Here is a 13,112-nt window from a genome sequence, read left to right as displayed (position 1 = left end):
AGTGCTGAAAATACATTTTGCAGCTTGGGAAATTAGAGGAAGGCATAAGAATTTTGTTTGTGCTGGGCTGTCAAAGGTTTTGAATCATCTGAGGGAATTGTTTCAGCTTGTGTGGGGTATGGTAGAAAAGTTTATTTGTGCAAGGTTTTTCTCTTAAAAGGGTGGTTGATTTGTACAGTATGGTCAATGATGATTTGGAGTGGTGTCAAGAGCAGCAAATGCTTCCTTTTGTGTGGGATGTTTTTTGAGTTGTGAGGACATATTAACCTCCTGCTGGGGTCAGTTGAAGTTTGGTTTGTGTAGTCTAAATTCATGCCCTGTTTGGCTTTATTCATATATGTAAAGATGTATTAGCATTTGGCATTGTTTATATTATATTTTATGCTCTGTAGCTTTTAAAAGCTAATATGTACCCTTTATTGAAAAAGACTTCAGATTGAACAATGGAGAACAATTATTAACCTGTTTCCAATTCACCAGTTTTTGCAACATCATGGAGAAACATGTTCTTAGTCAGCTAAATGATTATCTTAGGGGTCCTTTTACTAAGGTGCACTGAAAAATGGTCTGTGGTAGTGTAGGCGTGGGTTGTGACTGTGCGCAGGATCTTTTTTCAGCGCACCTGTAAAAATTGCCTTTTTTTGAGGGGGCCGAAAATGGATGTGCGGCAAAATGAAAATTGCCATGTGTCCATTTTGGGTCTGAGACCTTACCGCCAGCCATTGACTTAGCTGTAAAGTCTCACACATTAACAGGGCGGTAACGGTCGGGCGGCGGAGGAGAGTCAGCGATGGCAGCAGGCAGGCAACACTGCCTACCCCGAAGAATTCGATGGCCAAGGCAGGGTCAGTGAGGGACTGGATCCGGAGGGAGGAAGCAGGAGAATTTGCTGAACAAGTCGGGAGGGGCTGGCAGGGGAGAGAAGGGAGCCGCTGGGCATGGGTGGATGGAGGGGAGAGAAGGGTCGCTGGTGCATACAGGGCAGGGGAGAGGAGAGGAGGGTCACTGCTGGACATGGGTGGATCATGGAGTGCAGGAGAGGGTCACTGCTGGACATAGGTGGATGGAGGGCAGGGGAGAGGAGGGTCTCTGGGTATGGGTGCATGGAGGGCAAGGCAGGGGAGAGGAGGGTCACTGCTGGACATGGGTGGATCATGGAGGGCAGGAGAGGGTCACTGCTGGACATGGGTGGATGGAGGGCAGGGGAGAGGAGGGTCTCTGGGTATGGGTGCATGCAGGGCAGGGGAGAGGAGGGTCACTGGGTATGGGTGCATGGAGGGCAGGGCAGGGGAGAGGAGGGTCACTGCTGGACATGGGTGGATGGAGGGCAGGGGAGAGAAGGGTTGCTGGACATGGGTGCATGCAGGGCAGGGGAGAGGAGGGTCACTGCTGGACATGGGTGGATAGAGGGCAGTGGAGAGAAGGGTCGCTGGACATGGGTGCATGCAGGGCAGGGGAGAAGAGGGGAGAGAGAAGAAATGCTGGACATGGATGGAGGGGAGGGAAGAATGAGGAAGGAGATGAGATGAGGGAAAAGGAAGAGAGGAGAAAAACTGCACATGGATGAAGAAAATAGGCAGAAGCTGAGGACCAGAAATGAAGAAGAAAGGAGGAAAGGAAAGAAATAAATGGAAAGGAAGCCCTGGAAACGGAGTTAAGAGGACAGATAGCAGCAGAATCGGATACTGGGCCAGCATGATCAGAAAAACAGTCACCAGACAACAAAGGTAGAAACAATCATTTTATTTTCATTATAGTGTTTGGAATATGTTCACTTTGAGAATCAGGTGCTCAACATTAAAAGTTTATATTTATTTACTTATTTATGGCATTTTATCCCACATTAAACATGAATTAGATTGGAACCTGGGATCATTTAATTTTTTTTCCTGGAGAGAGTAATGCATTGCCCCCCCCGGCTATAGCCAGCTCTGCAATTTTTTTTTGGGGGGGGGCACAGAGGTGGACGGGGGGGGGGGGGGGCGCTGAGGTGGACTGGGGAGAGAGCCTGTTGTTAAAAATTTACCAGCACACCACTGCTTAGGGCTAGGGTAGTGGTGTACAGTTGTGGGGAGTGGGTTTCAGGGGGAGTTGGGGGGGCTCATCATCGAAGGTAAGGGAGCTATGCACCTGGGAGCAATTTGTGAAGTCCACTGCAGTGCCCCCTAGGTTGCCCGGTTGGTGTCCTGGCATGTGAAGGGGACCAGTGCACTACGAATGCTGGGTCCTCCCATGACCAAATGGCTTGGATTTGGTCGTTTTTGAGTTGGCGTCCTCGTTTCCATTATAGCCGAAAACTGGGGATGATCATCTCTAAGGTCGCCCATCTCAACATTTAGGTTGACCATCTCTAAGGTCGACCTAAATGTTGAGATTTGGGTGTCCCCGACCATATTATCGAAATGAAAGATGGAAGCACATCTTGTTTTGATAATAACAGTTTCCCTGCCCCTTCGCCGGGACATCCTTAGAGATGGGCGCCCTTAGAGATGGTCGTCCCTGTTCGATTATGCCCTCCACATGTTTGACATTTCAACAACATTTGAAACTGTCCATTAAGCTGATAACACAAAGTTATTGAAAGTCGTCAAATCGCGGGAAGATTGTGAAAAATTACAAGAGGATCTTACGAGACTGGGAGACTGGGCATCTAAATGGCAGATGACGTTTAATGTGAACAAGTGCAAAGTGATGCATGTGGGAAAGAGAAACCTAAACTACAACTACGTCATGCAGGGTTCAGCGTTAAGAGTCACGGTCCAAGAAAGGGATCTAGGTATCATCGTTGATGATACGTTGAAACCTTCTGCTCAATGTGCTGCTGTGGCTAGGAAAGTAAATAGAATGTTGGGTATTATTAGGAAAGGGATGGAAAACAAAAATGAGGATATTATTCTGCTGTTGTATTGCTCCATGGTGTGACCGCACCTTGAGTATTGTGTTCAATTCTGGTCGTAGAACCTCAAAAAAATATATAGTGGAATTGGAAAAGGTGCAGAGAAGGTCGACAAAAATGATACAGGGGATGGGACGACTTCCCTATGAGGAAAGGCTGAAGAGGCTAAGGCTCTTCAGCTTGGAGAAAAGGCGACTGAGGGGAGATTTTATAGAGGTCTATAAGATAATGAGTGGAATGGAACGGGTTGATGTGGAGCGTCTGTTTACGCTTTCCAAAAATACTAGGACAAGGGGGCATGCGATGAAGCTGCAGTGTTGTAAATTTAAAATGAATCAGAGGAAAGTTTTCTTCACTCAACGCGTAGTTAGACTCTGGAATTTGTTGCCGGAAAAAGTGGTTAAGGCGGTTGACTTAGCGGACTTTAAAAAAGGTTTGGATGGCTTCCTGGAGGAAAAGGACATAGAATGTTACTGAATGGACATGGGAATAATCCACTATTTCTGGGTGGGACAAATTGTTTGTTCTTTTGGCCGCTGTCGGAGACAGAGTGCTGGGCTCGATGGACCCTTGGTCTGTCCCGGCATGGCGATGCTTATGTATTTATGTACTACAGTGATTCCAAATGGTGGGCATTAATGCCATGGTGTTAGTTTGGTTATATTCATTTTTATCTGGTCGACAATAACAAGTGATTTAGAATAGACAGGTGTCTGATTGGAGCCCATTTATTCAAGGGTTTTGGATTTAGTTCACATTTTCCTACAAGGTGCTGCCATATTGGCATTACAATTTAATGTGTTATATGCAACCTCTTGCCACATTATTATATGTTCAGAGATTTTTCATTTAAAATGTATGCTGAGGATTTAAGATTTTGATCACACTTTCAAATTTTTATAGTGCTTGTCAGTTAGTGAATGGCTGCTTTTCATTTGTTCAGGGCTGAATGCATGCTGATCGCTAAGTGGCCCTTTTACTAAAGCTTAGCATGTGCTAATGGACATTAGCACATGCTAAATGCTGCATGTGGTAATTTATACCTGTGACTACCTGGCACTTAGTACACACTAATATCTGTTAGAGCGCGTTAAGGTATAGTAAAAGGTCCCCTAAATTCTTAATCTTGCTAAGTCTGACATCTTGTGGGTGAGTCAATCTATAGGGATATATGCATTCTGTTCATTAGTGTGTTTGAAACAATTTAGTGCTTGCCAACCTACAAATTAATACCCGCTATGTTGAATAGTACACAAAAAAAGTTTTAATGCATGTTAAAAACTTTTATTAATGAATGTATTAAATGAATTTGAAAAAAGTCAAAAAACTGGGGGAAAATGCCAAATGAACTAAAAACAAACCAAAAATGTTTTGTCATGTGCAGATCCCTATCAGTGTTACCAGTGAATCTGAGTAACATCAGAACAGGAGATTTACTGATACCTGACCTGACTGAAGCTTGGAATCTAGGTGTGATATTAGATTCAGTGATATTAGGAAAAAGACAAGTAAAAGCTGTGATTGCTTCATCTTTTTAACAGATATTTCTACGGTGGCATTTAAAACGTGACTTAAGTGCCTACAGGTATAAAATAGGGCATGCAGCACTTTGCGTGTGCTAATTCTTTTAGCACACACTAAGCTTTAGGAAGTGACTTCTTTCACGGTGATGCTTACTTCATTGTTCAGGCATCAATGCTTAATGGATTAGATTATTCCATTGCTATTGATTTAAGTTTACTCAAGATTATATTGAGTAGGCATTGGAATTGATCCAAAGCTTAACAGTCTGATTGCTTGCTGGAAAAAGAAAGGTGATAGTGTGTCTGCTGAGCTAGTTTTAAAATTGGCTGGCTGCTGATTGCTCAATAGATTAATTTAAAATTTGTGATTTGATTTTTAAAATCCTTCATTCTGGTGAGCCTTCATATTTGAAGGAAGTCTTGTATGAACCAGTGTAAACGTTGTATTCTCAGACAACAGGTTTGTTAATCATTCCACCAACCAGAGATGCAAGACTCAAAGCTTCTAGAAACTCAATATTTTCAGTGAAGAGTCTAATGTTAAGGAATGCCCTTCTTGAACAAGTGTGATTGGAGACAGATGTTTTGGAATTTAGGAAGCATTTGAAAGCTTTTTTCTTTCAGTAGCCTTTCTCTGTTTAGTTAGTTTTTGGTTTTGGCCAATAATGGGATTTTGTCATTGTCTTTCTGATAAGTATTGTGTTTTACCTTGAATGTTTGATAGTGCATCGCCTTAATCGACATGTTTGTTAAGCAGGTTATAAATGTAGGGTTGGATTTTCAGCTGGCTCAGTGACCACAATAATTGAAGTGTTAGCACCATAATAAATACATATATTCAGCACTATCTAGTCACCATACTGGCACTAACCAGTATAGGCTAACTCTTCAGCAGACTCAACAAAGGGGCCTTTTTAGTAAAGTGCGCTGAGCCCTAATATGGGCTTAGCGCAACAGAAAAGGCTTACCACAAAATATGTTAAATCATTTTGAGGTATTGTGCCTGTTAGCATGCACTAATGCACTCATAACAAATTTTAAAAAAATATTTTTAATAGGGGGTGTGTCATGGGTGGAGAATGGGCATGAATGCATTAACCAGCTAATGTGTTAGGATTAGTGCGCCCTAACTGGTTAATGCCGGGTTAGTAAGGGAGCACTTTGCACCTCTTAAATAGGAGGAAATAAGTGATCCTTTATTAATTTTTTGCAGGTCTCACATTCTAATGGACCAATTAGGGTGAGATCTGTAAAAATATAAATAGAAAAGGCCCTATTTTACTACCGCATTAAAATTGGGCTTAGTGTGCGGGAAAGTCTCATGTTAAAATGTGCTGTCCATTGTTTAACATGTTTTAGTAAAAAGACCTCACATTTATAAATCAGATGTTGACTGAATATGAATACTGTCCAGATAATGTTTTAGCACATCTTTGCCCTGCCCCAAATCTGGCTCCTTATATGGATCCTACTGAGCCATTCAGTCATATTTCCAGCCACATACGATCTGTGTAAGTTTTTAAAATCTATAGATAGTTAAGTTATACGATTGCTTCTTTTGAATATTGGTCTGGATATAAGTAAGTAAGGGGCCCTTTTCCTAAAGCTTAGTATGTGCTAAAAGAATTAGCACACGCGAAGTGCTGCATGCTCTATTTTATACCTGTAGGCACTTAGTGGTCCTTAAAGTGCGCTAGTGTTTTTAGTGCATGCTAAAAATAAGCACGTGCTCACTGCTAGAGATGCCCATATATTCTTATGAGTGTCTTTAGCGAGCGCTAATCATTAGCATGCACTAAAAACGCTAACACATCTTTGTAAAAGACCCCCTTAGGGCCTTATTCTATAAATGTTATGATCCTAAATTTACACTCTTAAAATTTGTGCTACTAAATTTACGAGCATAATTTGTAACTAAACTATGAGCATACTCTATGCTCTGAGATAGATTATGCTAGTAATTTAGGAGCATAAATTTTAGGAGAGTAAATTTAGGAGCATAAACTTTGTAGAATAAGGCCCTTAGCACACGGTAAGATTTAGTAAAAGGGCCCCTAAATAATGTGCAGATCCCTATCTTGTATGTTGAAAAATCCATATAAAGTTATCCAGATATGTTTATGCAGGTTTGCCACCCACTCCCTATTGCCTCTAATATTTAAAAAGTTTATTTTTTCAGGCAGTTCAGTATGGCTGTCACTTGAAAACTGACTTTAGTTATATGAAATATCATAGAAATAAAAATAGCATTGCCTATTGCTATCGTATACTCTTTCAGACTGTTTGTTTCCTAGGGATAGCATTATACTGAAATGGAATTCATTTTATTTTATGATTGTGCAGTAACCAGAAATAACATGTATGGTAATTTATACATATTTGATTAACCTTTTAACTCGATGTATTAAACATTTATTTTATGATTAACTCCGTTCTTTCCATGAAATGTCATAAGGATCAAAAAGGTAAACACTTCTTTAGGAGTATGATTTATGGCATGGTGGTTAAAGCTCATTCCTTTGGTATTATTCAAAAGAGGTTGTTCTTCTATGAGTGTTTGAGCACAGGGGCAACATTAGGGCGAACAAATGCCTCAGCTAGCCTTGAAATAAGATCTGTCTGGTTCGGGCTGGTTCCTTTATTCAAATTGGAGGTAATTATCTAACACTGAGCCTATATGTAGGTACCTAGAAGGTGCTTATCTGGTGTATATTTTAGGCGCAAGTACTTACAGCAGCCATAGAGCTGTAAATTACCCATATAAGTGTAAGTTCTGTCCATGCTCCACCTCTGTATACACACATTTTGACAAATACACATTATGGGGAGATTCTATATATGGCGCCTGGAAAACCTGCTTGGAAAACGTTTCTGCCTTAAGTGTATTCTATAAAATTTCCATGCGGTTTATAGAATACACTGATGCCGATCTGCACAACTATATTTAGTTGCGAGGAATTACACCAAGTAAAACCTGATATAAATACTGGTGCCTAAGTTAGGCACAGGGCATGTAACTTTTCAGAATTCCCAAGACCTGCTCATTTCCCGCCCGTGACCATGCCCCCTTTTTGACAACACACAGTAGAATTTGTGTGCACCACATTATAGAATGGGCTTAGTGAATTCTGTGCATAAGTTCTAATTAATACTAATTAGTGCTAGTAATTGCTCATTACCATCCAATTAGCAGCGCTGATTGGCATGTTAACCAATTAGGTTATACGCATTGTTATGGACAATGCTTAGATTTCAGCATGGAAATATGTCTGATATATAGAATCTGGGGGTATATAAGATATGCGTACATAGGGCTGGATTCTATAAATGACACTCAGAAATGGGCATTGGAAAAGACCATCGCTAAGCACTATTCTATAAAGGGTTCACGTCCTTTACAGGATAACACTCAAGCACTGATCACGCACCTAACTTAGGGCATAAGACTTATGCCTGCTGAAACTTGGTGAAAATGCTGGTGCCCAAGTTGGACATGCTAAGCCATTATTCTACATGAATATGCAAAAGTTTTCGGAATTCCTCTGACCCACCCATGCTTCTCCCATAATCATGCTCCCTTTTGGGTTGTGTGCTATGGGAGTTAGACACCCTGTATTACAGAATAGCACGCAGTTGAATACATGCACAAATTCCAATTGTAGTCAATTAACATCAATGATTATACACTTGCTCTTCTGTATAGTTGCCATTTTCAAGTACATCCTTTACTTATCCTAGGGAACATGCTGGCGGCTGCTTTCTCCTCAGATCAACACTAGTGAGATTCCATGGCCTTTCTTGAACCTATTTATGTAACCTCCACTAGCAAAAAATTCCTGCCGAATCAAATGTCGAAATTTTTCAGCTGGTGATTGGAGTATTGGGCCACTAAGAAGTGTTCCTTTATTTCGCTCTTGAGCAACCCACGTGCAGTGGCGTAGGAAGGGAGGGGGGCGGTCCGCCCCGGGTGCACGCCGCTGGGGGGGTGTCATCTCCGTTGGTTCCTTGCTCCCTCTGCCCAGGAACAGGTTACTTCTTGTTCCGGGGCAGAGAGAGCAAGAAACCAATGGAGCCAACGCAGCTCCCAGTGACGTGGACTCGGGGGCGGATCGGCCCTCCGCCTGCCCCTCGCTTCTAAACTAAGTAAGATCGCGCTCCGGGGGAGGGTGCGCGCCGGAGGGGGGTGCGCGCCGAGGTTGGGGGCGCCGTGCTGCACCCGGGGGGGGGGGGTGCGCAGTGGCGACCCACCCCGGGTGTCAGCCGCTCTCGCTACGGCACTGCCCACGTGCACAGTGCTTTATCAAGCTTGGGTTTGGCTACATAATACATATGCTTTTGTTCGAGTCCTTCTGAAGTTTCAATGTTTTTAATGACGTCACTTAGTTTAGCTTAATTTCCAAGCCAACCTCTTGAGTGTTGATTCATAAATTTTGAGGTTCTTCGAAATTTTAGCTTGTGACTCTCCTTTGTGTACTCTATCTAAAGCCGATATTTTTTCCTTGACTGAGTAACAGCGCTTTCACTTATTTCCATCCATCTCAAATTTAAAATATTCAGAATTAAGCACAATTAGGCAGAAATAGATTTCACCTCTGTTACACTTGGACCAGAAAGGCAGTTCATTCTTAGTGCTTCCAGGTCATTTCCGGTATAGCCTTCTGCATATTATCGAGTACCGTGCATTAATTTAATGATTCTAGGAGTCGGGCTATTACCATATAAAAAGCGATCACGTGCATTAATGGTACGCGTATAATCAGTGTTCCACTGTAGTGCCAATAATTGCTTGTTAAAAAGCCAATTATTGGCACTGCTTGGTCTTTTGTTCAATTAAATTGCATGCGCAAATCGGGAATGCACCTAAATTTGCATGCACAATTTTTGGTGACCTTTACAGAATCAGGGGGTAACTGTACACTAAATATTTGTTTGCAATTTTATTTGAAGGAGCATGTCAGGGTAGATGGTGGGCATTCCTTTGCTAACTAGTTAGGACACCTAAATTACTGCGTGTTAGTGTGCAGTCCTTTCTGCTTACAAAATAGGTGGTGCAAGTGCTAACTTGGTAATTTTCAAAAATGGCCATGTGCAACATTAGCACACATCCAGAAAAGAAAAATGCATTTTTACAGCTGCGGTAGAAATGGCCTTAGCACGCGGGAAAGACCCATGTAAGAGGGCACTGTATACTGCAGATTAGTAAAAAGATCCCATAGTTGCAAAATTTTGTTTTTCAGTTGTCAGGAAATGCCTACATTGCATCCCTCTATTTAAATAACTAGCAGTAAGGTACCATTTTCAGAGTGGCTCATGTCAGTAGGAATTTCCACTTAGAAGGCATTGAGATATGAGAATTGAATGACAAAGTTTGATCTAAATACACTCCCAATAATTTAGTTGTAGATTGCAAAGAATAATGCAAATTACCAATTGTAATCTGTTTCTCCAGAAGGTCTAGTTTATAATCCAATAATTAGAATTTTGTTTATTCTGAATTCAACTTTAATTTATATCTTCCCATCCGTGAACTAATATTAAGCCCATATTTTATAAAATATGTATGTACATGACAACATACCCCAGGCTCTGCCCAAACTATCCTCTGAGCACACATACATGATGCTTGTGTGAACAGGCACACTCTTTCCGTGTACCTACTTTTTACATGTATATACAACCCTGTGCAGTTTTGTAAGAGTCCCTTCCTGCATGTTAATCATTTGCAAAATGTTTTTGGTCAGACACTGAAAGACAGTTTTCTTAAGAAAAATTATAATAGCTTTCCAAATGGAAGAATCGATCTAACAAGAGTCAATAAAAGTCCATCAGTTTGTGATTCTCAGATTCCAAGAGGAGAAAGAGAGAAGACATGGCTGTGGGGCACTAGGAGATCGGCAAATACCACGAGTACCTCTCTCTGAGGAGATTCCAAGTTACACAGTTCCAGGAGTGAGAGAGTTTCACTAATTCTGATTTTGAACTTATTTTCTAAATCAGTGTGGTATTTGTTGTCTAGTGCTGCAGGTTCCAGAATGCATCAGGATAGGTATGTCAAAAATCCAGTGGCCTAAAATCCCCCTCCTGGAACTGTTTAACATGGTAGCCCTACAAACACAGGCTGAAATGTTAATAACTTTCACAAGTTTTTGTAGTTTCCCATCACATACACATTGTTCTCCTTCTAGTCTATTGTATTTGCAGACATTAAACACATTAATGGTGCCAATAGTTGTTTTGGAGGAGTGGAGTGGAGGAGTAGCCTAGTGGTTAGTGCATTGGACTTTGCTCTGGGGCACTGGGTTTGATACCCACTGTAGCTCCTTGTGACCTTGGGCAAGTCACTTAACCCTCCATTGCCTCAGGTATAAAAACTTAGATTTTGAGCCCTCTAGGGACAGAGAAAGTACTGCTTATAATGTGCACAGTGCTGCATGCAGCTAGTAGTGCTATAGAAATTATTACTAGTAGAAGCAATAGGGAGTACTCTGCAGAATCTGCGTTTTAAGGTTGCAATAAAAAGGTGGCCAGAGAAGTTTGTAGATGGAGAGCACTAGGAAGGGTGTTCCAGAGTGGAGGACCTTGAACAGAAAATATTGAATGTCTGGTGTGTTCATGTATTATCCTGTAGTAGCTAGGAACAATAAGATGGTTCTGGTATGTGGATCTAAGAGTTTTGGCTGGACTGGTCAGAATCAGATGGGAGGAAAGGACATTAGTACCTTAAAAACTAATAATAGAATCTTATGTGTTATTCAGCGAGCGGGAGCCAGTGTGCATCTTTTAGGTGGGAAGCAATGTGGTTATATTTCCTTACATTATAGATCAGCTAGATTGAAGTGTTTTGGATTATTTGAAGTTGTCGGCTGCCATGACTTCGTGTGGCACTCTCATGGTACTGCCGCTAGATTTTGTGGCAGCCATTTTGAACTTGGAATCAGCATGATGGGAGTGAATAGGGATCGTTCCTGCCTCAATTACCCACTAGACTGCAAAGGAGCCTAAGATAGGCGCTAGAGGCCTATAAGGGGATGAGAGTGGTAGTCTGGCATAGGGCCTGCTAGTTAGGGGGATGGGGGTTGGGAGGGAGAGTAAGATCATGTAGGGTGGGCGTTCAGAAGAGAAGCTGAGCCCGGATATTCAATGTCGGGCCATTTCCTGTGATGTGCTATATTATTAACATTTTAATATATAAATAACTGAATAATATATCTTGAATCCTGTCTAGCTGCTGATTTCTCAGTTTAAGATATCTAAGTAGCTTCCATAATGCCAACTGTATTTCAAATGTAAGAGTAGAATTTATACAGCGTATGCAATCAGCATAATGTTGTTTAAGCAGGGGAGTCTCATAAGTCGCTAAGGTTATATTTTTCTTTTTACAACCTAGTTTGCGAGAGTTGTAATCATCGGCTCACCCTACCAACCTCCTTCACTGTTTTTTATAGGTAATTTTTATAATTTTTATCTTGTTAACTTTTATCAATGCCTGATGTGTAGTAATGCTTAATGTTGCATACGCATTAGGAGCTACACAGTAAGACAATCTGATGCCATGACAAGGCTGTAAGCATATTCAAAAATATGATTTGACTTAGCTTTTGATTTGAAGTGCGGAACTCTCCCCGACAGGTGCCTGTTTCTCACACTCGGCTTTCTCAAGGGGTTGGTATTGCACCAATCAGCAGGACAGCCTGTCTATGCTCTAGCTCTCCCGCTGTCCCGCTGATTGGTGCGATAACAACCCCTTGAGAAAGCCGAGTGTGTGAAACAGACACCTGTCGGGGAGAGTTCCGCACTTCAAATCAAAAGCTAAGTCAAATCATATTTTTGAATATGCTTACAGCCTTGTCACGGCATCAGATTGTCTTACTGTGTAGCTCCTAATGTGTATGCAACATTAAGCATTACTACACATCAGGCATTGATAAAAGTTAACAAGATAAAAATTATAAAAATTACCTATAAAAAACAGTGAAGGAGGTTGGTAGGGTGAGCCGATGATTACAACTCTCGCAAACAAGGTTGTAAAAAGAAAAATATAACCTTAGCGACTTATGAGACTCCCCTGCTTAAACAACATTATGCTGATTGCATACACTGTATAAATTCTACTCTTACAGTTGGGAGGTTTATCACCATAATTTAATAGAACATTGCCACCTGTTATTAGATATTACAACTGTATTTCAAAAGCATCGATATTCATGGGGTTTGTGTGTACAATCTTCTTTGGGGATTTTCAGTGTTCAGCGGTTTTTAAATTCTTTAGCTAAATGCAGTCCACCGGCCTTCTCTTTGATTTCAGTATTTAAGCTCTGTACTGTAGACCATAGGCCGTTCCATTGTTCATTATTTTAGACAATTACTTGCCTTTGTTGTTGCTTGTATCAGTGTGTATATCTAACACCATTATTAACCAATCATTTTAATTTGTAGTTTGCAGACGGCATGACCAGCTCAGTCATAATTAATATGTCATCTCCTCGATCCAGTCTCCATGTATGTATTTGCTTCTGTCTTGCTTGCTTGATGGAATTTATTTTAGTTCATGTTACCCCCAAATTTATGCCATACCATTTTTATTAATGTCATATATTAATAACTAAACTTGAAATTTACAGTATTTCAGTTTTCAATTCTGTATTTCTAGGTTGTTTGCTTACCTAAACATGCTTAGCATGGAAAGATTTAGT

At 41.1% G+C, this 13,112-nt stretch overlaps 1 protein-coding gene across 1 annotated transcript in view; it reads left to right on the top strand.

Annotated features, from left to right (window-relative positions):
* Positions 1-13,112, top strand: part of DYSF (dysferlin) — a 591,346-nt gene that overhangs the window by 474,087 nt on the left and 104,147 nt on the right. Inside the window, exon 40 of the mRNA XM_030190967.1 lies at positions 12,856-12,918. Coding sequence (XP_030046827.1) covers positions 12,856-12,918 — 63 coding nt within the window. The remainder of the gene's footprint in view (positions 1-12,855; positions 12,919-13,112) is intronic.

The sequence above is a fragment of the Microcaecilia unicolor genome, chromosome 2 (assembly GCF_901765095.1).
Source record: "Microcaecilia unicolor chromosome 2, aMicUni1.1, whole genome shotgun sequence".
Classification (NCBI taxonomy): domain Eukaryota; kingdom Metazoa; phylum Chordata; class Amphibia; order Gymnophiona; family Siphonopidae; genus Microcaecilia; species Microcaecilia unicolor.
The sequence above is the reverse complement of the archived record's forward strand: the minus strand, read 5'-3'. Positions and strand labels throughout refer to the sequence as shown.